At 38.3% G+C, this 26,940-nt stretch overlaps 1 protein-coding gene across 1 annotated transcript; it reads right to left on the minus strand.

Annotated features, from left to right (window-relative positions):
- Positions 1-1,178: 1,178 nt before the first annotated feature.
- PDCL2 (phosducin like 2) lies at positions 1,179-26,655 on the minus strand. Its single transcript, XM_032166732.2, has 5 exons — positions 26,530-26,655; positions 25,232-25,322; positions 14,435-14,578; positions 7,141-7,349; positions 1,179-1,444 (listed from the first exon to the last, which is right to left on the minus strand). Exons 1-5 carry the CDS (start codon positions 26,558-26,560, stop codon positions 1,290-1,292), a joined length of 630 nt encoding a protein of 209 aa, XP_032022623.2. The 5' UTR covers positions 26,561-26,655; the 3' UTR covers positions 1,179-1,289.
- Positions 26,656-26,940: the final 285 nt, after the last annotated feature.

Below are 26,940 nucleotides of genomic sequence, written 5' to 3' on the forward strand. Positions count from 1 at the left end.
ATGGTTCTCTGTAGCCTCTAAGATCCCTAAACCCCCACCAATAGCAAGAAAGAGCCTTTTCTTGACTCAATGTTCAACTGCCTCAATTCTCACCAATTTATTTTTGTAATCTAGGCATTTAAACCTAGTCTAGATTCTCTTACAAATATAAGTGAACATCCATAATGAGAATTATGGATCATGAATCCAAAGTAGAAAAAAATCTGTTACTGAACTATTATATGCTGGATTTACCAACCTTTCCTCTAAAAGTGATGTTTATTATGCCAAGACGAAACATCCTATAGGCCTTCTGCAGTGTACTAACGTATATTTTCTCATGATGAATTCTTCTGTTATTACTGTTAAAACATAGGTCATCCTACAATATATTTTTCTCACCTCTGCTCAGGATTTAGAAACGTACATGGTGTAGTGTTCTAATGAGAATACTTAGTAATTTTCTAACTTAATAGTAACTACTCAGAACAATAATAATGAATAGAGATGTTTTTATGTACTTTTCAGAATCTATTAATTGCATTATGCTATTAAGTGGTTAATGTTTTAATAGGTAAGGGATTCCAAAGAAAAAGCATTATTGTCATAAACTTAAAACTTTTTACTTAAGTCTCTAGATTTTAAAATGTGTTGATTTAAATAAAATTTCATGGTTTTCTTTCATTGCTTTAATTCGTAGTTCTCTTTGGAAGTAAGTAAGCACGAAAGGTCTTGTAACATTTGTGTTTTTGTCCAACATGAGTTAGAAAAAGGATAAACCACAGAAAAATACTAAAGGCTTAACACAAATTCTGTTTTTTTGTTTTGTTTTGTTTTGAGATGGAGTTTCGCTCTTGTTGCCCAGGCTAGAGTGCAACGGCGCGATATTGGCTCACCACAACCTCTGCCTCCCGGGTTCAAGCGATTCTTCTGCCTCAGTCTCCCAAGTAGCTGGGATTATAGGCATGTGCCATGACACCCAGCTAATTTTTGTATTTTTAGTAGAAACAGAGTTTCTCCATGTTGGTCAGGCTGGTCTTGAACTCCCGACCTCAGGCGATCTGCCCGCTTTGGCCTCCCAAAGTGCTGGGATTACAGGCGTGAGCCACGACGCCCAGCTGCCAAATTCTATTTTTTTCAGAGGCAATGAATATTCTGAAATGCCTGAAAATTTTTAAAATGAGACATATATGCCATAATTCTAATACAAAATGAAAATAAATCTATTTATGACTTTTCTGATCCCTAATTATAAAAGCAGTCATAAGTAAAACATTCAGTACACATATACTAAAAGCTAATATTTCTCTCTATTTGGTATCATTATCACTGTTGGAGTTATCACTGTCATCATGAATAGAAGTGTTTCTAATTGAAGATACCATCATATCTACAATGTCTTTTTTGGGGTTTTCTTCCAAATCAGTCTGTATTGCTCCAACTTCTGCTAGCTTCCATTCAAGTTCTGTAATAAATAACCCATCATTCAGTTAAAAATCTTGAAAAAATGAATAATTTTTCATCTATATGAAACAGGAGTTGACTCTTAGTAATATTACCATATACTTATGATATATTTATTTATAGTTTTTTTTTCTTTTTTGAGACAGAGTCTCACTCTGTCACCCAAGCTAGAGTGCAGTGGCACAATCTTGGCTCACTGCAACCTCCGCCTCCCAGGTTCAAGTGATTCTCATGCCTCAGCCTCCTGAGTAGCTGCAATTACAGTGCACACCACCACACCCAGCTAAGTTTTGTTATTTTTTTAAGTAGAGTCAGGGTTTCACCATGTTGGCCAGGCTGGTCTTGAACTCCTGACCTCAAGTGATCCCCCTACCTTGGCCTCCCAAAGTGCTGGGATTACAGGCGTGAGCCACCACGCCCAGCCTGATGATGTCTTTAGAACCGGGTGACAGTAAAAGTGCTACAATATCAAAATACACATTGGATACAGCAAAGTTATACTTAAAGGGAGAAATTATGGTTAAACTGGGTCTTAGTCTGTTTTGTGATAACAGAATACCTGAGACTTGAGTAATTTATAAAGAACAGAGATTTATTTCTTATACTTCTGGAGGCTGGGAAGTACAAGGTTGAGGGGCCTGCATCAGGTGAGGGCCTTCTTGCTGAGGTTATCCCATGGCAGAATTCAAGTGAGTTAGAGAAGGTGAGTGAGAGAGAGCAAGAGAGGACTGAACTCACTTTTAAAACAAACCCATTCTCATGACAACAACCCCACTTCTGCAATAATGACATTAATCCATTCATAAGGGCAGAGACCTCATGACCTAATCACCTCTTAAGGTCCCACTTCTCAACACTGTTTTACTGGGGATTACTAATTTTGGGGGACACATTCAAATCATACCATTCCACCCCAGCCCCCAAAATTCATGTCCTCTCACATGCAAAAGACATTCATTCTATCCCAGTAGCCCCCAAAGTCTCAACTTGTTCCAACATCAACTCAAAGGTCCAGAGTCTCATCTAAATCAGATATAGGTAAGACTCAAGACACAATTCATAGTGAGGCACATTTCCCTCCAGCTGTGAGCCTATAAAATTAAACAAGTTGGCCAAGCGTGGTGGCTCACACCTGTAATCGCAGCACTTTGAAAGGCTGAGGCGGGCGGATCACCTGAGGTAAGGAGTTCGAGACCAGCCTGGTCAACATCGTGAAACTCCATCTCTACTAAAAATACAAAAAAAAAAAAAAAAAAAAAAATTAGCTGGGCGTGGTGGCAGGCACCTGTAATCCCAGCTACTCAGGAGGCTGAGGCAGGAGAATCGCTTGAACCCGGGAGGCAGAGGTTGTAGTGGGCCGAGATCGAGATTGCGCCGTTGCACTCCAGTCCGGGCAACAGTGCAAGACTCCGTCTCAAAAAAAAAAAAAGAATGAAGTGAAATTTTAATAAATGGTGTTGAAACAATTGCATTTTCTTGCAGAAAAAAAGTAGATACATTCCTGATATGGTTTGGTTATGTCCCCACCCTAATCTCATCTTGAACTGCAGTTCTCATAATCCCCATGTGTTGTGGGTGGGAGGTAACTGAATCACGGGGGTTGTTACCTCCCTGCTGTTCTCTTGATACTGAGTGAGTTCTCACAAGATCTGATGGTTTTATAAGGGGCTTTTTCCCCACTTCACTTGGCTGTCATTCTTCTCCTTCCTGCTGCCATGTGAAGAACACATTTGCTTCCCATTCTGCCATGATTGTAAGTTTCCTGAAGCCTCCCCAGCCATGCTGAACTGTGAGTTAATTAAACCTCTTTCCTTTATAAATTACCCAGTCTCAGGTATGTCTTTATTAGCAGCGTGAAAATAGACTAATACAATACCTTACATCAAATCATACACAAAAGAAAAGCCCAATGTTATTCAAGACCTAAGCTCAAAAACAAAACTTTAAAACTCTTAGAAGAAAGTATAGGAGAATATATTTTTCACCTTGGGAGTACAGAAAGGTTTTGAAAAGAAAGCACGAAAAGTGCAAAATAAAGAAAAAGATTAATAATTTTCACTATGCCAAATCGTAACTTTTATCTGACAATCGAAATGATAAGCTATAATTGGTGAGAATATATTAGTAATACTACAAAAATAGTATCCAGAACTTTACATACACATTCATGCACACATACCCACTCTTATAAATCAATGAAACAACATATGCACACACACGCACTCTTATAAATCAATGAAAAAACACAAATGACAAAATGGACAAAGCATATAAACAGGAGAGGAAATCAGAATGACTAATGCATACGAAAAAATCCATAACCTCACTTGTAATCAGGGAAATCCAAATTTAAACAATGAAATGATACCACTTCATATCCATCAGATTGACCAAAAAACCAATAGTCTAAAATTAACAAGAACTAGTGAAGATGTGGATATATCTTCAAACACAGATGGAAGGATAAATTGATACTTTCATTTACAGAGCAATCTATCAACTATCAAGTGACGTTGAAAATGTGTATACCCTATGATCCCACAATTCTCCATATATCCTTGAGAAATTTTTACAGGTGGGCACAATGATGGTCACAGCAGAATTGTTCATAATGGGAAAATTGGAAACAACTCACATTTCTCACAGTAGGGGAATGATAAATTGAGGAATAGCTGATTATAGAATGCTAGACAGGAGATAAAGTTATTGAATCAGACATATATGAAATAAACAAGAGATTCTGAATACTATGGTTGAGATTTTTAAAAAAGCAAGTTGCAGAATGATACTACAATATAATGCCCTTTATTAAATACTTTCAATTTTGCAATTAATTATTCCTTCTATTTCTATAGATATACTTAAAGCATAACAATAAGACCAGATAGTTCCTTTTAAAATTAAAAATAGAATTACCATATCATCTAGCAATTCCATTTCTGTGTATATTCCCAGAAGAATTAAAAATGGAGATGAGCATATTATTTGTACAAATGTGTGCATAACAGCATTATTCACAGTAGCCGAAAGGTGAAAACAACCTAGGTGTCCATTAACAGATGAAGGGATACACAAGATATACTTAAAAAGGAAAAAAATTCTGATAACATGCTACCACATGGGTGAAACTTGAGGACATTATGCTAAGTGAAATAAGTCAGTCACAAAGGACAAATACTATATGATTCCACTTATACGAGGTATCTAGAGCTGTCAAATTCATAGAGACAGAATCTAAAAAGGTGATTGCCCGGGCTGAAGCAATTGGAGACTGAGGAGTTTTTGTTTAATGAGTACAGAGTTTGTTATGTAAGATGAAAAAACTTCTGGCGATGGATGATGGTGATGGAATGTGAATGTGCTTAATTCCACTGAACTGTATGCTGAAAAATAGTTAAGATGGTAAATGTTATGTTATGCATATTCTACTACAATGTTTAAAATACACCAATAAATTTCAATGATATCTCTCTCAAAAAAAAAAGCGGGGGGGACTAGATACACATTAAATTCGCGATAGTTTTTGCCCCTAAGGAAGCAGGGAGGGGAACAGGACTAAGTATGGAAATACAGGTAACTTCAACTTTATCTGCAATGTGTTTCTAAAAGATAAGCAAACAGGCCAGGCATGGTGGCTCATGCTTACAATCCCAGCACTTTGGGAGTCAAATGCAGGAGGATCACTTGAGCCTAGGAGTTTGAGACCAGCCTGGGCAATATAGTGAGATCCCATCTCTACTATGAAATTTTTCTTAAAAAATAGTTAGGTGTGATGGCAGGCACCTGTAGTCCCAGCTACTCAGGAGGCTAAAGTGGAAGGATTACTTGAGCCTGAGAAGTCAAGGCTGCAAGTGAGCCATAATTGTGCCACTGCACTCCAGCCTGGGTGACAGAGTGAGATGCTATCTCAAAAAAATAGCTGAAGTAAGCATAAACAAATGTTCACATTTGTTACTTTTGGTAATTACTATGGTCTTGAATGTTTGTGTCTCCCCAAAATTCGTATGTTGAAATCCTAATCCCCAAGGTGATGGTATTAAGAGGTGGGGACTTTGGGAGTGATTAGACCATGAGGGCAGAGCACTCATCAATGAAATGAGTGAACAGAGAGGCCAAAAGGAGCTTGTTTGCCCCTTCCACCCCGTGAGGTCAATGAAGAGGTCACCATCTATGAAGAACAGGCCCTCACAAAACACTAAATCTGCTGGCGCCTTGATCTGGAACTTCCCAGCCTCCAGAACTGTGAGATATTAATATAAAGTTTCTTGTTTATAAGCCACCCAGTTTACAGTATTTTTATTATAGCATCCCAAACAGAGAAGACAATAATGATTTCATGAATGCTTACTATATTATTATTCTATGTATTCTTTTATGTACTCTTATGTTGTTAATTTTTTTAATTAAAAAGAAAAGGTCCAAGCTACAAAAACAAGGTGGTGAAGCAAGGAAAGGCCTTAGAAGACTAAAAGAAAAATGGGAAAATTCTGGAACAATTAAAGTATCAGAGGTCTCGGTAAGGGTGAAAACAACTTTGGGGGACTGACAAGAGTCAAAGAATGCCTGTTGAAAACAACCAGCCAGGGGCAGAGGCTCACATCCGTAATCCCATCACTTTTGGAGGCTGAGGTGGGCAGATCCCTGAGATCAGGAGTTCAAGACCAGCCTGGCCAACAGGGCGAAACCCCATCTCTACTAAAAATTACAAAGATTAGCCAGGGGTGGTGGTGGCCACCTGTAATCCCAGCTACTCGGGAGGCTGAGGCAGGGAGAATTGCTTGAACCAGGGAGGCAGAGCTTGCAGTGAGCCAAGATCATGCCACTGCACTCTAGCCTGAGTGACAGAGCAAGGTTCTGTCTCAAAAAAAAAAAAAAAAAAAAGAACAAAAACCGAAAACAGCCACTCATGATGGCTTTAACACAATGGTGAGAGAAAATGATTTTTAGTTTTGTAAAACCGAGTTAAAGCAGTGCCAAAAAATGAATATATCAAAGAAATGACCTTAGGAAGTAAAAACAATTAAAGAAGATAAAAATAGAAAGTCTTGTGTTGTGTGCTAAGAAAAATAAAGTAATAGGAGGCCTGGTCCCTGCACTTTTTAGGAAGATAAAATTCAAAGGGAATTGATTCATCGACAAAATTAGATATCATGCTAATAAGTGAAAAGAAAGATGCATTGAGAATATATGCTACAGAAATTCAGTAGAGAAGAAAAAGATTACGAATTGGTCCAATATTACATAATGTGGTAAATAAAAATTGAGTAGACTCATGAAGGAATAAAGTTTGGATTTGGATAATAGAGAAAGGTAGAATACATTAGGTACAAGCAGAGAATGTGTAAAAAAGTGTGATGGCACAAATGAGTAACATATATTTGCGGGTTGTGGCTGAAGACTAGCCTAACAGGAACAGAAACTAGCAAGCACTGAGAAATATAGTTGGAGAGGTGGGTGGAGATTCTAAAGGAGAAGATTCTAAATTTTTAATTTACTTGAGACAGAGAACTATTAAGGATTTTAAGCAAGGGGGTGTTATTAGAGTATTACTATAGGAAAATTAATCTGGAGGCATATAAAAGAGACGACTAGAAGCAAGGAAAAAACCTTGGTACTAAGGAAGTAAACATTCAGGATACTTGTTAGTTTGTGGATGTTTTCACCTATCATTTTTATAAACAAAATTTGTAACATTACCTTCCAGCTTGAGATTTATCCCTCCACATTCTATAATTCCAATGAATTTGGCTTCTATCTGACCATTTTTATAAACAAAAATTGTTGGTAAACAATTGTCATGGTAATGTTGAATACAGCTATTCACGATGGCTTTAACAAATTTAGTTTCTGGAAACTTTCTTGCTAGAAGACTAAGATGCTGGTTAACCAACAAACACATTGGGATGCTAAAAAGAGAAACAGTACACACAATCTTTAACAAATGGACTACTCATCTCAGTCTAATGAAATAAGTAAAATATTGCCATGGCAAAAATATCTTAGATTAATATAAAAGCATATTATTATCATCCTGTATTGTTACCTTTCGCAATGAAGAACTGTATGTAGAGTCCTCTGGTTTTTATTGCAAGCATCATTCTAGCCTGGGAATGAAGCTAGCTACCATGGCAAGCTGATGCTTAACTTAGGGAAACTACATCCAACTGAGCATCAGTTTGGTTCAAGCAGGTTCCCAGTTTGTAGGAAAAAAACAAAAAAACAGGACACTTCTAGGAAATCCTTTGTAGTTCTGAGTTGAAACAAAAGGGTCCCAACCCTTGTTGCCATCATGAGCTTCTTTCCATGTAATGAGTTTACCATATGCAGAACTGTATTTCCTGACTCCAACAAACTTCTTCCAGTCTTTGGAATCCCACTCCATGCCATATCCTGGTGGCCCCATTATCCAGAACTATTCCTTACCAGAAATTTAATATTGATTGGAAGTGTGACCACAACCTCAGTTCTTCCTGCTTTATCACTTAATTCTCATCACACTCCTTGATCGATTAGTCCCTTTTCTCCCAGTTTATCAAATTTTCAAGTGAATCCCTTCACCTCTACTTTATTCCACATTCCTTCCATCTCCCTTGAGACCTTTGTTGGTTATTCTGCTTCCCCTCTTTTCCTGTTTTCTCATCTTTCCTTCTCCAAAGACTCTTTCTCCATTTTACATAAACATATTCAATTTGGGCTGGGTGCAGTGGCTCAAGCCTATAATCCCGGCACTTTGGGAGGCCAAGGTAGACAGATCATTTGAGGTCAGGAGTTCAAGACCAGCCTGGCCAACATGGTGAAACCCTGTCTTTACTAACAAATGCAAGGTTTTAGGGGCCAAGGGAAAACTTCTTTGCCCTCCAAAGGAAGGTTCACTGAAAGATCAACTAACAAAAGGCAGATTAATTGGAGAAAAGGCACACAAGTTTATTAACATGCACATGAGAGAGGAAACACAAAGTGATTACCTAAACCCTCCAATGGGGTACAGAAGCTTATATGCCATCTTGAGGCTACAGAAAGAATGGAGGCTCTGGCATGGCCAAAAACATGTTATTGGGGTAAATCAGGTTACAGTGACAAGACAGGCTATGGGAGGCAGAGAAGAGCAGGCCTGGCTAGCAAAAGTGATGTTGTTATGTAGATGAAACGTTACAGGTAGCAGCCCTCAAAGAGAATAGATGGTAAATATTTCTTTTAGACCTTTAAAGGCATCAGATTCTCAGTTAACTTTGGTCCTAGATCAGACAAGGGAAGGCCCTCAGAGAAGGCCTGACTGCATCAATGCAGATGTTCTCTACAGTTGCAAATCTCCTCCACAAAAGACAGCTTTACGGGGTTACTTCAGTTTTGCTGGCTCTCTGAACACCCATCTCAAAATATGTCAAGAAAGTATATCTTAGGGTAAAATATTTTGATTTCCTTCAAGGTGAAATGAGTCCACTAATATCTAATTCAGAGAAATTTTATAATTTTCATTAGAAATTTTGTCAGAATGAAAGCTCAGTCAGTGGTACAACAGATATTTGTGGGGTGGGTCAGTAGTGTGAATGGCAGAAGGCAGGTAGGTATTGGTGGCAGTGAAAAGTATAGAATTAAGAGAATATTGCATAACAGATTGTGATGCAGGGAGAAAGGGTTGCCTGAAGACAGTTCTGACAGCAAGTAGTAGGGGAACAAATTTGATGTTGGGGTTCAGGGCCAGAATTTTAACCCCAGAAGAGCTGTAAAATATGAGGCAGACCTCTAACATCACAAAACAAGTTAAGAGCCTATTTATGGTATTCAAGCTTCAAAATATACACTTGGGTATACGAATAATATAAAAGCCCCAAATTAGAATTGGGGTACAGGCATAAGATTAAATAAAACCAGAAACAAGACTGACTTAAAGCTAAATCATTAGGCTTACTGGTCCAGGTTGAGTTAGATCCCTCTAAGGCACCTTAAGGAGGCTAAGCCTTCATTTGGATAAAAAGTGGGTCTAATCCTATCAATTTAATGGCAAAGAGGCATTGAAATTATAGAATTTAGGAGCCTAATCAAAAAACAAACACCACCCTTTTATAAAATTGACAGAAAGTAGCTAAAAATGAAGCCAGCTTTGTAAAAATTTTAACAGTGAGAGAATTATGACAGTGAAAGAGATCTGATCTAACCAACCCCCATCTTCCCTTTAACCTCCAAACTGCCCTGAATCATTCCTGGACTTGGGCCAAGCTAACTTTGGGAGAAATTCAGTTTACAGTTTAAATGATAATAGCTTTTCCCCAAAACTAAAACCACCTTTGTAAAGCTAAGGGAAGACTAGGTTAGGAGGATGAGAGGAGCCTGAATTCTGCTAAGATACACACTTAATTACCAGCCATTATTCTGGAAGTCACAAGATTTGCAACTTCCTCAATTACTCCTGCAGGTAACAACACTATTGTAGAACCTAAGATTGGTCTTTTTTATATATCTTTTAAGGTTTTTGCATTTCTGATGACTGATGCCACTACCTGGACCCACCAAGCAGTCCTGTGGCCCCATACAGAAGCAGACTTAGCACACGTGAGGACTGTATTAGTCTGTTCTCATGCTGCTAATAAAGACATACCAAAGACATACCTGGGTAATTATAAAGGAAAGAGGTTTAACTGACTCACAGTTCAGTATGGCTGGGGAGGCCTCAGGAAACTTACAATCATGGCAGAAGGGGAAGCAAACACATTCTTCTTCACATGTGGCAGCAATGAGAAGTGCTGAGCAAAAGGGGAAAAGCCCCTTACAAAACCGTCAGATCTCGTGAGAATTCACTCACTATCACAAGAACAGCATGAGGGTAACTGCCCCCATGATTAAATTACCTCCCGCCAGGTCCCTCCCACGACAAATGGGGGTTACGGGAAATACAATTCAAGATGAGATTTAGTGAGGACACAGCCAAACCATATCAAGGATCATTTTCTACATCCCTATGATTGCATTCCCAACCAATCAGCAGTACCCATTCTGGCAAACTATCCTTGAAAAACCTCAGCTTCCAAATTTTGGGGGAGGCTGATTTAAGTAATAATAAAACTCTAGTTTCCTGTTCAACTGGCTCTGCATGAATTAAACTCTTTATTGCAATTCTCCTGTCTTGATAAATTGGCTCTATGTGGGCAGCAGGCAAAATGAACCCATTTGGTGGTTACAAAAACATAAATTAACAGCTGTCCTTCAACTTTACAATATTAAAAAGCTGTAAGTAAATCCATTTTTTTTGTTGTTGTTTTTTTTTTTTTTTTGAGATGGAGTCCCGATCTGTTGCCCAGGCTGGAGTAGAGTGATGTGATCTCAGCTCACTGCAGAGCTGCCTCCTAGGTTCAAGCGATTCTCCTGCCTCAGCCTCCCAAGTAACTGGGATTATAGGGACACACCACCATGCCCGGCTAATTTTTTTGTACTTTTAGTAGAGACAGGGTTTTGCCATGTTGGCCAGGCTGGTCTCAAACTCCCGACCTCAGGTGATCCGCCCGCCTCGGCCACCCAAAGTGCTGGGATTACAGGCATAAGCCACCGAGCCTGGCCAGTAAATCCATTGTTAAAAACTAAAGTTTTCTAAAGAATATTTTTAACACAATTATTTTCTGTTATATTTTATAAATTTGGATTATTACAGATTAATTTTCAAAATATATGTTTTATACCAACACAGGAATGTATTTTCCTTTTTCTTTTTTTTTTTGATTTGGAGTCTTGCTCTGTCACCCAGGCTGGAGCGCAATGCGCGATCTTGGCTCACTGCAACCTCTGCCTCCCAGGTTCAAGCCATTCCCCTGCTTCAGCCTCCCACATTGCTGGGACTACAGGCATGGACCACCAAGCCTGGCTAATTTTTTTTTTTTTTTGTATTTTTAGTAGAGATGGGGTTTCACCATGCTGGCCAGGCTGGTCTTGAACTCCTGACCTCAAGTGATCCTCTTGCCTCGGCCTCCCAAAGTGCTGGGATTACAGGCAATGAGCCACTGCACCCAGCCCCAGGAATGTATTTTCTTAATGTCCAGAAAACTCCTATGTAACTACTTTAGAGTGGCCCAGAAAAACCTTCTGAGAAGGTCACAAATACTTAAAGTATTATGAAACCACATCCTTCTTTTTGAGTCTATCAAAGCATACAATTTGAAGCAGACTAAAACACATTTAACCTCTTTATGAATTTTTAAAAAATTATTTCTAAAAACTAGTAATTTATCTGGAAGTAACCATTAAACTAGATAATTTTACTTAGAAGCCATATCTACTCTGCTAACCACACAGGGATCAGAAAAAACATTCAGTAAACCACTTTACTATATAATATTTACCACAAACAGATCCCTGTTTTATAAATGTGCATGTTTCTCATCCTTATTTGTGAGATCTACAAGCAGCATTTACAAACTGGTTAACCAAATAAATAGTATAGGTAATATGGAAGTGTGATTTCAGGAAATAACTTTTCTCTGAAGAATGCAAGTCCTTTTAAATGTTTACCCCCACGGAGTCATTAAAATGAGACAGCAGGCCAGGCACAGTGGTTCATGCCTGTAATCTCAATACTTTGGGAGGCTGAGGCAGGAGGATCACTTGAAGCCAGGAGTTTGAGACCGGTCTGGGTGACATAGCAAGACCCCATTTCTACAAAAAAATTTTAAAACCTGGCCAGATGTGGTGGTGCAGACCTGTAGTCCAAGCTACTTGGAGGACTGAGGCAGGAGAGTCATTGCTTGAGCCCAAGCATTCAAGGCTGCATTGAGCTACAATTGTCACTGTACTCTAGCCTGGGAAACACACTGAGACCCTGTATCAAAAATAAAAAGAGAGAATTACAACCTACTCCCTCCTTGACCTATGTATTCATCTCTTGAAACTGCTTGCTATTGCTTGCAAGTAGCTATAAATCAACCCAATAATACTTCAGGCACTGTAACTTTTATAGCTTAACAATATATTGTCAATCACTAATCAATGTTATTTCCTTAAGCCAAAGAGAATTCCTGACAAACAACTTTGTATCAGTCCACTCCCTGTCCTCCTTTTATGTCTTCACAAACCTGCTCATAACAAAGGCTAAAGGGAGATCATATCCAAAGTTACTTGGGTTTTAGTCTTCTGGGCAGCTATCCTCACTTTGGCTCAAGTAAACTCTTTAAATTATATTTTGTGCCTCAGCCTCTTCCTTTTAGGTCAACACATTCTTTTACAGACTTTAAAACTACCTAAAAATTAATCTACCAAGAGTTTTAGTTATAATAAAATAACTTTTATGGGACGTTTTCTTTTATGGGGCATGTTGTCCTGTCAAAATTTGACTCAGGAACTGCAAAGTATAGCCATACAGGCTATACAGGGTTATATACAGGGCTATAATTTGCATAAATTGCTCTGTATATAATTTCCCCGAGGACCTAAAGATAAAAACATTTATTATTCAGAAATTGAGATAAGGACAGTGAAGGTTGCTGTCATGGTCTCTGTTCCTAGAATGGTTTATAGCCCTGAGGCAGAGGGGTAGGGACCTAAAGCTAGAAGGACTGAATGAGAGAAACATTCAAAAGTCTACTTTCCCCATTTACTAGGCAAGACTGGTGAGGCCTAGGCACAGCGGGTTACACTTAGTACAACCAGGTATTTTTAAATTAACTGTCTTGGAGGAATGGGGGAGCGCAGGGGTGCAGGGAAATTGTTCTATTAGAAGAGACTTCAGAGAGCTGATATATCTAAATGTGCTGCATAATTCTTGATTGACTCCTTGTCCAAAACATATGTATTCATAAAAGATATTTTTAAGTCAGTCGGGAAAATCTGAGTAAGGATGACATATTAGACGGTATTAGGAATTACTGTTAATTTTGTTAGGTGAGAAAATGGTATTGTGATTATGTAGAAGAACGTTCTTGAAGGGATTCATAGTATGCCACACCAAAATAAGCCACTCTGGCATAAGGATTATTTTCAGCTAAAGACAACTGAAAAGAAACAGACACAAGAAGAATATTCTCCACCCAGTAACATCCTCACTCCTGTCTCTACCAGGAAGGGCAGGACACTCTTAATCACTGGATAAAGCTCTAGATTCTTATCATCCCAGTGAGGCACCAGAGGAATCTATATAACAAACCTTGCTAAAACAACCTTTAATTTCTATTAAATTAAACACTCTAAATATCGACCATATAGATTCAACAAGTTGAATACATAGTTTCACCCATGTATTTACCATCCCACAGTTTGTCACTCCTAGAAGCTCAGAGACCCTTTCTGTTGTCTTATCACTTCTCTACAAATTTGCTGTTCTTTTGTTAAGAATCTATATAAGTCCAAGTTCTAACCACCCCTTTGAGTTACTTATCACTGAGCTCTCCTATGTGCATGTGTAATGCACTTGTTAATAGACTTCTGTTTGTTTTTCTCTTGTTAACCTGTCTCTTGTCAGTCCAATTTGCAGGGCCCCAGCCAATAAACCTAAAATGGGTAGAGGAAATAGAATTTTTTTCTTTCCAACACCTTTATGTTTTGAAGGTGCATGCTGAAGTACACAGGAATAAATCATCATGCTATGTTCCGTTTACTTTCGGTTCACTTTCTACAAATGCAAATATACACACACACAGAAACAATTATATAAATATGGCAAAAGGTTACTTGTTGAATCTGTATGGTCGATATTTAGAGTGTTCATTTTCTCATTCCTTCTACTTCTCTGTTTTTGAGATTTTCTATAATAAAAAGTTTTTAACAAAACTACCAAAGAGTGCTTATTTTTCTAAAAAGTGTGACAAGTTCCTGAAATTAGAAATGAAGAGATCTTAAAATACCTAATTTAATCCCTGAAGCCAATGACTATCAAAAACTCTATGGATGTATATGTGTGCAATATATAGTTGCTTTTTCTTGAGTACTGTATACACTTTGTAAAACCTTAAGACCAAAAATATGTCTTTTAAAATAGTAGTATATGAACATTTTGAAATACTACGGTAATTACCTCGATCTGTATAGATGAATTATAACCCACACATCTTTTTCTGCATTTGTGACTTCATTCACATACTGATTTCCAGAAATTTCTCTTAATTCTCCAAATTTTTGTTTTTTCTTAAGAGCTTTCCATTCCTGTAACCGCTTCTTTCTAATTAAAACATGAAATTAAATTACATAAGAATACTGTCATATTCTTAAGGTCATTCTCATATGTAATAACAATTTAGGGCAATGAATATAATGCCTATCCATATCAAACACTTTAAATGATGGGATAACCATGAATGATCTTATAAAGCCAATTTCTCTTTTTATATGCAAATTTGTGTTATCATGGATATTGGAAAGTATAAGAAGTTTGCTATTGACTTTTAAATTTGTTTGTATTTAAGACTAGGTTTAAATCATAGCTATAGAGAGTTTATCTAGATGTTGTGCCAACAAATTCTCATGTATAAGTTGAATACTTCATTAAGGAGAATAATGATATCCAACATTTACCAAGTGCTTGCTACGTTGCCAGGCACTATTTTAAATACATAACATTAATGAACTTAATCCTTGTAAAAATGTTACAAAGCCAGTACTATTATTATCCCCATTTAAATGTTAGTAACTATCATGCTAAGATGATCTTCACTTCGAAGCCTTTGTGGATATTTGTAATTACTTGTTATAAATATAGATTTATTATAGATAGAGAGGTAGTAGAGGAGAGTGATTATGAGCTTGGATTCTAAGCTTAGACTACACTGGGTTTAAATGCCAGTTCCAGTACTAGTTAATAGCATAAACTTGGGCAAGTTATTTAATCTCTCTACACTTCAGTTTCCCTAACTGTACATGTGAATAATACTGATAGCTACTCACAAGGGATTACTGGGAAAAAAATGAAATAATACATGTAAATTTCTTAGCAGGGTGTCTGACACATTGCGAGCATTCAATAAATGTTGCTACCTATTTATCTATCCATAGAGAACCTTGAAACTGTTTAAAAAACCAACTCTCTCAACATTTACATAATTTGACAATTTCGCTGTTGAGTGCCTGGATTCATGAAGCAAATCTAAATGGTTTCTGACTGTCTGCAAGTTTATTAACATTTAATGATTCTATACCTCTAAGTTCGCTGGGAGTATTTACTCCCTTTCTTTCTCTGTGTATTAACCATATTTTCTTATTTTATGTATTCTTGATGCTCTGGCATCTGACACATTGCTGATTCTGTAGAGTCTGCCCCTCCCAGGGCTAGTGAACTCCATGACATAGCAAACACTCTTCAAACACAAACCAATCAATCTAGGGCCCATACCCTCAATCACTTCTTTATCAGACTGAGCCATGATCCCCCGCCCTAATCATTCCAGGGCCAGGTACCAAACAACTACAGATAGCCTCTACAGCCCAGAGCCCACCAAAATTATTGAAACTAGCCAATCCTAACGCTGCTTACCCTGCCTTGTCATGCTTTTCCCACAGAAACCATAATAAAAGCTTTATGCCCATGCTTTCCCCTTGCTCCTTCTGACTTCTGATCAATCCAGGTGCTTCACTGCATGGCCCCTGTGTGGCATGATGTGGCATGCACCCCTCCTCTTGGAAACTGTGAGTAACCAACTATCCTTTCAATAGCAACCATATCCTGACACACTTGAATAAAAACAAAACCCTGGGTACATTATAAAACATTTTGACCTTATTTCCCTCCCATGCTAGAAACATTTCAAGTAAAGCCTCTTACTTTACATAACCAGTAATCCAAGCAAAATCAAACCTAGAGGAGAATGCCAAGGATAGTAACCCAAGGCTGGCGACCTCTCATAGTTTTCAAATTGAAGTCCTTCAATTTTTCCTCCACTGGCCCAGGTATTTGGAACCTAGAGTTACTCCACAGTTCTTCTGGGAGCCCTACTTTGTTTGCACCGAGTATCTAACTTCCTGCAATTTGATCTTACTGGCTTAATATCATTCAGAAATTTCAAAATATTATTGTTCCAGTGATGACACCATGCTCTAATGGTGCAACTGTCAACAACTTCCCTTCCTGCTCCCCTCTTCCACTTCTTCCTCCCCTCTTCCACTTCTTCCTCCTTCTCATTTTTCTCTGTTATTTCAGTGGAATTGGGCAGGGGAGAACAGTAAATACATGGGCTGGTTTGCCATTAGAAGTTCACACAGTGTTCAATGGCCTGCATTTTTCACCTAACAAGCCTATCAGTTGGGATTCAGTTGCATAAACAGAAGGCCCACTAGCTATTTTAAGCAGAAAAGAGCTTAATATGGGGGAATTAAATGCTTTATCAACCCAATAAAAAGAAGGAGCAGGCTCTAGGCTGGGATACCAGGAATGACTCCCAGAACAACATGCAAAACTGGTATGCCAAGGCTTTCTCTACCACAATCCAGAAACTAGAGAATCTGGAACTACCACTCCATTGTTGGCTTTACTATCAAACTATTCTGAGAATCAGAAAGCCAGTGTAACAACTTTTGTCGCTAGAAACCTATCTCCTTAGTAATAATCTGAGGATGAGAAACTGTTGCCAAAATAACGGCTCCATTGGATACTATGCTCCATACCTGGATGACGGGATCAATCATATCCCAAACCTCAGCATCATGCAATATACCAGTGTAACAAGCCTGTATGTGCATCCCCTGAATCTACAATAAAAGTTGAAATTATAAAATAAAAAAAGAATAATGGCTCCAAAACCATGATGCAAATTCTAGATTAGTACCAACTAAATGGATGCTTTGTGTGTTTCTACTTTTTTTTTTTCTTTGGGATGGAGTCTGTCTCTGTCGCCCAGGCTGGAGTGCAGTGAGCGATCTCAGATCACTGCAAGCTCCGCCTCCTGGGTTCACACCATTCTCCTGCCTCAGCCTCCCGAGTAGCTGGGACTACAGGCGCCCGCCATCACGCCAGGCTAATTTTTCTATTTTTAGTAGAGACAGGGTTTCACCGTGTTAGCCAGGATGGTCTCGATCTCCTGACCTTTTGATCTGCCCACCTCGGCCTCCCATAGTGCTGGGATTACAGGCGTGAGCCACCACGCCCGGCCGTGTGTTTCTACTTCTTTCCCCACTTAATTCTGAATTCACATCCCCAGTGAAATGTCTAAATCATATTCTTTACCACAATAAAGTCTGAGAAATATCCTTTTAGTTTTTTAGCTTCCATGGTACTGGAATACGCCAAGAGAAAGGGGAATATATGTCAAAAAGGCCAATTTAGTATTATATGCCACAAACAATATACTGCAGATTTGTTTATTGCTATGTATAAATTTTTTTCATCTTTTTAGCTAGAAGAGCTTCTGAGCTGACTCCCTTGTTATTTTACAGCTAATTATCTACACAATAACATTTGTCTCTCCTTTTTTGAATATTACATCTTTTTAAAAAAAAAATCTTGTCCTAAGGTACTGGCGAGGACCTATTGTATGGTGTTTAATAACAGAGATGGGGCCTGGTGTCATGGCTCAAGCCTGTAATCCCAGCACTTTGGGAGGCCAAGGTGGGCAGATCGGTTGAGGTCAGGAGTTCGAGACCAGCCTGGCCAACGTGGTGAAACGCTGTCTCTACCAAAAAATACAAAAATTAGCTGGGCGTGGTAGCATGTGCCTGTAGTCCCAGCTACTCCGGAGACTGAGGTAGGATAATCGCTTGAGCCCAGGAGACAGAGGCTGCAGTGAGCTGAGACTGGGCCACTGCACTCCAACTGGGGCAACAGAGCAAGACTCTGTCCTCCTCCCCCCAACAAAAAAAACAGAGATGATAGTGAACAATTCATCTTTTTCTCATAATAGTAACTTTTAATGTTTGTTAAAATTTTTATCAAGTAAAAAAAAGTTCCATTACTTTAGCTTATCACTAGTTTTTGTTTGTTTGTTTGTTTTTGAGACAGAGTCTCGCTCTGTCACCAGGCTGGAGTGCAGTGGCATGATCTCGGCTCACTGCAACCTCTGCCTCCCAGGTTCAAGCAATTCTCCTGCCTCAGCCTCCCATTTATCACTAGTTTTTAAAAAATACTTTCTTGCTGTTTTGTTTTTACTTTAAATGAGGAATTTGCTTTAAATCAGCACTAGCAAGATAAGTACAGAATTTCTTAAGAACAAGTAATATTTTTAAACATTCAGGTACAGAAATAAAAATAATGCCATAATTTGGTGGCAACTAAATTTGTGATTTTGATGTGGAATATGCAAATAAAAGAATTTCTATTTATGGTATCGCTCTTTAATCTCTGTGGTAGAGACAGGTAGGGTGATCATCATTATAGCTTTCTCTTCTGGGGAAGCTACATTTACCTGGAGGACTACATTTGCCAGCTTGCCTTGCAGTTGGGTTAGGGTCATGAGATTAGATTACAACCCATGCCACATGAGTAAAGTGATATATACATTTCAATGACTCACCCCTAAAATGTCCCACGTGACCTTTCACACTTTCTGATTCACACAACTGGATGTAAAGGTTTCTGAGATTATGTAGCCCCTAATGAAACAGCCCAGGTTCATAGTCATCACCTGGAGGAGAGCTACTCAGGAGAACTGTAGGATAAGCATCAAAGAGTTGTGCAACCATCACCACTAATCCGAAAGCATTTTCATCACTCTGCAATAAACCCATATCTATTTGTAGTTACTCGCTATCCCCTATCCCAGGCCCTGGAAACCCATATCTATTTGTAGTTACTCCCTATTCCCTATCCCAGGCCCTGGTAACCAATAATTGCGTTCTGTCTCTATGACTCTTTGTACTAGTTTCTTTCCCCTAGCATGTTTTCATCCATGTTGTAGAACATACTGGTACTTCATTTCATTTCAATTATGGCTGAATAGTATTCCACTATATAGATATATCACTTTTGGTTATCTACTCATCAACTGATGACATTTAGACTGTTTCCATTTTGGGGTTATTGTGAATAATGTTGATATGGCCATTCCTATACATGTTTTGAATTTTCTTGGGTATATACCTAGAAGTGGAATTGCTGGGTCATATGCTAACTTTATATTTAACCTTTTGAGGATCCACCAGACTGTTTTTCAAAGTGGCTGTACCATTTACATTCCCAATGGCAATTCAAAGGGTTCCAATCTTCACCAACTTATTTATTATAACCACCTTAGTGTGTATGAAGTAGTCTCCCAATGTAGGGTCTTCCCTAACTCCAATAGTTAGTGTCAGAATTGAAGTGAATTGTAGAACACCCAGTTGGTGTCCAGAAAGTTGGAGAATTGGTTGTGGGGGAACCTGCCCCAACATTTCATGTCGGAAGTGGTATGAGTAAAACACACCAGAGGAACTAAAAAGTACAGTAACTAAAATTAAAAAAAAATACATTGGAGAGTTCCAAAAGCAGATTTGAGGAAGGAGAAGAATCAGCAACCTTGAAAATAGGACAACTGCAATGATCAAATCTGAGGAACAGAAAAAAAAAAGAATGAAAAAAATAAACAGGGCCTAAAGGGTCTGTGGGATGATACAAAGCAGACCAACAAACATGTTGTGTGAATCTCAACAGAAAAGAGAGAGAAAAAAAGCATAAAGAATATTTTAAGAAATAATGGCTGAAAACTTTCCAAATTTGATGAAATACATGAATCTAGAAACCCAAGATGTCCAACAAACTCCAAGTATGATAAAAGTATGATAAACTCAAAGACACTCACATGGTGATACATCATAAACTAATGAAAGGCAAGAAGAGACAATGAGAATCTTGAAAGCAGAGAGAAGCGAGTCATCACATACAAGGGATCTTCAATAAGATTATCAGCCAGTTTCTCAGTAGAAATTTTGGAAGACAAAAAGGCAGTGAGTTGATATTTTTTAAATGCTGAGAGAAAACAACTGTCAAGCAAGAATTCAATATTTGGCAAAACTATGCTTCAAGAATGAGGGTAAATTAATGCATTCCTAGATTTAAAAAATAAAAATAAAAACAAAAAAAACACCAAGGGACCTAGACCTGCCTAAAAAATATGTGAAAGGAGTCCTTCAGGCTGAAATGAAAGGGCACCAGATAGTATCCAAAGCCACATGAAGAAACGAGGAACATGGTGAAATTAACTACATAGGGAAATATAATAGCCAGTATTACCGTTTGGCTTTTACATAGGAAAATGTAAAAGCCATTATTGGAATTGGTTTCTTTTTTTTTCTTTTTGAGACAGAGTCTTGCTTTGTTGCCTAGGCTGGAGTGCCGTGGCGTGATCTTGGCTCACTGCAACCTCCGCCTTCCAGGTTCAAGCAATTCTCACACCTAGCCTCCTGAGTAGCTGGGATTACAGGCGTGTGCCACCATGCCCAGCTAAATTTTTTGTATTTTTTTAGAGATGGGGTTTCACCCTGTTGGCCAGGCTGGTCTCGAACTCCTGACCTCAGGCGATTTGCCCACCTCGGCCTCCCAAAGCACTGGGATTACAGGCGTGAGCCATCATGCCTGGCCTAGAGTTGGTTTCTAACTTCTCTTTTTTTCCTGTATGATATAAAAGGTAAATACATAAAGCAATAATAATAAATCTATGTTAACGGATGCACAATATATAACAATGTAGTCTGTGACACTAACAAATAAGGAGAAGGATGGAGATGTGTTTACATGCTATTGACTCTAAGTTGGTATTATTCAAAGTAGGCCATTGTAAGATGTTAATTTTTATCCTTAAGATAATCACTAAGAAAAAAACTAAAAGATAACACAGAAAATGAAAGAAGGAGGAAATAAAAATGGTACACTACAAAAATCAACTAACTGTGAAAAGAAAGCAGTAATGGAAGACTTAAAAAACAAAAATTATATAAGAAATACAGGAAACACCTAAGTAGCAGAAGCAACTCCTTAATAGTACTTTAAATGTAAGTGAATTTTAAATTAATGTGATTAATCTCCAACTAAAGGCAAAGATTGGCAAAACAAATTTAAAAAAAAGCATGTTCCAGATTTCTCAGTCCTTTTTTTTTTTTTGAGACAGAGTCTTGCTCTGTTGCCCAGGCTGGAGTGCAGTGGCACAGTCTCGGCTCACTGCAACCTCTGCCTCCCAGATTCAAGCAATTCTCCTGCCTCAGCCCCCCGAGTAGGTGAGATTACAGGTACAGGCCACTACACCCAGCTAATTTTTGTATTTTAGTAGAAATAGGGTTTCACCGTGTTGGCCAGGCTGGCTTGAACTCCTGACTCAGGTGATCTGCCTGCCTTGGTCTCCCAAAGTGCTGGGATTACAGGCATGGGCCACTGTGCCTGGCCTTCTCAGGTCTCTTTTATAAGAGCATTAATCCCATTCATAAAGGGGGAGCCCTCATGACCTAATTACCTCCCTAAGGCTCCACCTCTTAATGCCATTACCTTGTGGGGGGGATTAGGTTTCAACATATGAATTTGGGGGGGACACAAACATTCAGACCACAGCACCATCATTTAGTGGTTTTTATGGAGGTTTCATTAGATAGGCATGATTGACTAAATCTTTGGCCACTGGTGATTAACTCAATCTCTAGCCCCTCTCCCCTCTCCAGAGAGCAGGGAATAGTGTTAAGAGTTCTAACCTTCTAATTACATGGTTGGTTCCTCTGGCAACCAGCCCTCATCCTAAAGCTACTAGGATCCCCTCCACCAAGGATCATCTCATGAGCATACCAAAGGTACTTTTATCACCTAGCAAATTCCAAGTATGTTTGTGTCAGGAACTGGGGACAAAGATCAAATATATATTTCTTATTATCACAGTTCCAGAATATCTTTTATTCCTGTTTCTAACTTCTATTTCTTTATTGCTATTCTCTTTTTGATCATACATTATATTCCTATCTTTTTAGCTCTTTAAGCATCTGTTAAGATAATTGTCTTAAAGTCTTTGTCTAGTAAGTCTGACTTCTGGGCTTCCTCAAGTACATTTTCTGTCAGTATATTTTGTTCCTTTGAATGGACTATACTTTCTTGTTTGTGTATACCTTGTGATTTTTGTTGAAAACTAGACATTTGAATCCTATAACACGGTAACTTTGGAAATAAGTTCTCCTCTTTTGCCAGGATTTTGTTTTTGTTTTTGTTTTAATTGTTGTAGGCTGTCTTTGTGCTGGGGATCATTCTGAGGTATAAGCTTTAAGGTCTTCTCAGGTATTTTGTGAGCCTGCATCTTCCCCAGAGTAAATGCATTGGCTTTCTATATTTTCCCCAAAGCACAGTTGGTTTCGAATCTTTAAAAAAGGTTATAGCTCTTTTAAATTCTCTGATAGCTGCCTGAGCCAGTGGGGGTTCACACAATGGCAGTCAGCCTCTGTCCCTGTACATCCATGTTCAGAAGCAGCAATCTGTAATAAGAACACAGAACCCCAATATTTGAAGAAGAAGGTCCCTATTGTCCACCCTGGCTCTGCCAAGCTGTGTCAGAAATACAGGTTGTCAGCTGCCTGTCATGGAGCTAGGGGTTGAGTATGAACAGCTGCTACTGAACTGAGGGCTGAAATCAACTGATACTGCCATTTACCAGCCAAGTTTTCACTTGGAAACTACAAGCATTCGATATTCTCCAGAGTACTAAAACAGTCACTTCAGACAGTTCCTGCTAGTACAATCTTTGATTAGGTAGAGATGGATTTTTGGAGCTTCCTATTCTGCTATTTTCCCTGATGTCTCATTAGTGGGCTTTTTTTTTTTTAAAGAGTTATTCAATTAGGGTTTATTTGAAGTTTTCTTATAATTAAAGTTATGCATTACTGCAAACGATACCACAGAGGTGATATGTCCTTCTCAGTACAACGTACCAGGAGTTACTTGATCACCTCCCAGCATATTTTACTGGTGATATTAGCCTTGATCATTTGCTTAAGATAGTATCTGCCTATAAACTTACTATTTCTTCCTTTATAATTACTAAATATTTGGGGAAGAATTCTTTGAAATTATGGAATATCCTGTTTGTGTTTAAACTTTCAACCAATCATTTTAGCATCCATCACTGGATCTTACCCATAGGAAATTACCACTGTTCTGATGGTGATTTTTCTATTTCTCTAATTTCATTTGCATTTATTAATTAAAATTCTTCTGTAAGGGACAGAGATTACTTCTTCCAAATTTTTTATCATATGGATTTTATAATTTTTTCTTTTTGTTTACAATCTATCATATAATTTTGTTTTTTTTCAATTTTATAGACTTTTTTTTTTTTTAAGTACTTCCTTACACATAAGATGCTTCATATTCATATTATACTTTCCTAACACACACCGTGGGATCAAGCAGTTCACTAAGGAGCACTGATTCCTGTTATTAGAGAATAGTATTTATTTGTTTTTTGTTTGTTTGTTTGTTTGAGATAGAGTTTCACTCTTGTTGCCCAGGCTGGAGTGCAATGGCAAGATCTTGGCTCACTACAACCTCCACCTCCCAGGTTCAGTGATTCTCCTGCCTCAGCTTCTCAAGTAGCTGGGATTACAGGCATGTGCTACAACGCCTGGCTAATTTAAAGACACGGGTTTCATCATGTTGGCCAGGCTGGTTTCAAACTCCTGACCTCAGGTGATCCACCCGCCTCGGCCTCCCAAAGTGCTGGAATTACAGGTGTGGGTCACCGCACCCTGCCTGAGAAAGATCTGAGTGCTATATCTGCTCATTGCTCCTGGAGTATTGCTGTTCTAACTCCATTCACTGGTGGCTTTTGATTTTTATTTTTGTTTTGTAGAGACAGGGTCTTACTATGTTGCCCAGGCTGGTCTGTAACTCCTAGCCTCAAGCAATCCTCCCACCATAGCCTCCCAAAGTCTGAGATTACAGGCATGAGCCACTGTGCCCAGCCCCAATTCACTGTTTTTTTTTCGAGGTGGAGTTTCACTCTTGTTGCCCAGACTGGAGTGCAATGGCACAATCTTGGCTCACCACAACCTCTGCCCCCTGGGTTCAAGAGATTCTCCTGCCTCAGCCTCTGGAGTAGCTGGGATTACAGGCAAGCACCACCATGCCCGGCTAATTTTGTATTTTTAGTAGAGACAGGGTTTCTGCATGTTGGTCAGGCTGGTCTCGAACTGCCGACCTCAGGTGATCTGCCTGCCTCGGCCTCCCAAAGTGCTGCGATTACAAGCATGAGCCACTGTGCTTGGTCCACTGTTTTTTTATTGTTAAAATGACCTTGCATTGCATTCCTGCAACCAATACTACTTGATCAAGATTTATTATTTCCTTAAATTGCTGGACTTAATTTGCTAATATTTCCTTAAAGATTTATTGTTTACAGTCATGAGGGATATTTGTAGTACTCTGTTTTAGTGATGTCTTTGTCTGGTTTTAGTATCAGGATAAATACTGGTCTTGTAAAAAGTATTTTAGAAATTAGAACAGGTTCATACATTTCCCAACTTATTTTAGTTGTGAAGTAAGTTGGGAAATCTATGAACCTGTTCTAGTTTCTAAAATAATTTGTTTAAGAATAATAATTAATTATTCATGAAATGATAGTCACCTTTGACAGACATCATGCTAGAAAGAAAATCATGGCCATCTTTTTATTGGCCTTTTATTGCTATTTTCCACTTTAATCATATGTAGCTTGATGAAGTTATATTGTACATGATTGGATAATTTTCTATTAAATCAAAGGCAAAATATTAAGAAAAAATGATGTAATGATGTAATAAAATTCCATCTTATATAAAGGGAGTTTCAAAATGTTACTTAAAAATTAGTTTTGTTCTTTGTAAAATCTATTTGACAGGACAAATCTCTTTAGTTTTATTCTTATAATACTTCATTCAAAAATTTATAATTAACCCAAATGAATCACTGTACCTATATGTTTCAATAGCTTGCATATCTTCTTCATCAAATTCATCTTCAGCCTCCTTCAGCTGTGCAAGAGTCATCTTTTCAAATGGTTTCACTAAAACAACATAAATTATAGATTATCAAATTGTTTAAAAATTTTTTTACTATACAGTCAATGTCTAGAAAAAACTGTCTTATACAAAGGAGATCAACAGTATCTTTAAACAGCCGGGTGTGATGGAATCCCAGCACTTTGGTAGGTTGAGGTGGGTGGATCACTTTAGGTCAGGAGTTCAAGACCACCCTGGCCAATATGGTGAAACCCTATCTCTACTAAAAATACAAAAATTAGTCAGGTGTGGTGGCAGCACCTGTAATCCTAGCTACTCGGGAGGCTGAGGCAGGAGAATCACTTGAACCTGAATGGCTGAGGTTGCAGTGAGCTGAGATCGCACCACTGCATTCCACCCTGGGCAACAAAGTTAGACTTGGTCTCAAAAAAACAAACAAACAAAAAAGAGTATCTTTAAACAAACATAAAGCAGCCAGCCACCAAAAAAAGCTATACATAGTACAGAAAGTATAACATTAAAGTATTACTCCCTCAAAGTTCATAGAACTGACAGGCTACATTTAAAACTAGGTATGAAAATCAATTAGATTTCATAAATTTAGATTTCCCTCAAGTACCTGGAAATCTTGATAAATAATACATACTATAAAGAATGATCAAATATATGGTAATAAGGTAGAGGGACATGTTGGGAGAAGAAAGCTCACTTGGTTACGCACCAGGATATTTCAGCTCTGTTATTAATTAGCATGTGATTTTCAACATGTGAAATTAGTCATTTTAGGTGTCATATCCAAATACTGAAAGTAGTTGAGGGTTATATTAAATGTTTATTTGTTTTGTTTTTTGAGATGGAGTCTTGCTCTGTTGCCCAGAGCAGTGCAGGAGTGCAGTGGCGCGATCTTGGCTCACTACAAGCTCCACCTCCTGGGTTTACGCCATTCTCCTGCCTCAGCCTCCCGAGTAGCTGGGACTACAGGCACCTGTCACCACACCCGGCTAATTTTGTTTTTGTATTTTTAATAGAGATGGGGTTTCACCGTGTTAGCCAGGATGGTCTCAATCTCCTGACCTCATGATCCGCCAGCCTCAGCCTCCCAAAGTGCTGGGATTACAGGCGTGAGTCACCATGCCCAGCCTATATTAAATGATTTCTAATGTCCTCTCTCCCACTATGTTCATGAAATACCTTACTACTAACTTAACTGTATTATTCCCATCATCCAGCCCACCAAATCTACAACCATACCCATTGCTTCTTTCTGTAAACGTAAAACCATTTCTTCAATTTCGTCTTTTGACTCTTCTTTAGGAGGAAGAATGCCGAAATCTCTTAAAATGTCATTCCATTCTGTATCTTCATTGGGATCCTACACAAAAAGAAAAGAAAATTAACATGGTTGTACACTTTAATATGTATTTGGAAAATTCATTAACATGTAGCACTTCCAAGTATTCAATTGTTCATGAACTCTACAGTTAATTGGTTTTGAAGAATAAAGCAAAGTGACCTACTTTTTCCTGCTTCCCAGCACTAATGGGATTATATGCTCCACTGAAAACTTTAATAAAATATCAATTTAGAATACATATATAGAATATTAAGGAAGTATCTCCTAAGTCATGGAAAATTTGCTGAAGACTGTATTGGGCAAAACCA

Source organism: Hylobates moloch, unplaced genomic scaffold (assembly GCF_009828535.3).
Source record: "Hylobates moloch isolate HMO894 unplaced genomic scaffold, HMol_V3 SCAFFOLD_2, whole genome shotgun sequence".
Classification (NCBI taxonomy): Eukaryota; Metazoa; Chordata; class Mammalia; order Primates; family Hylobatidae; genus Hylobates; species Hylobates moloch.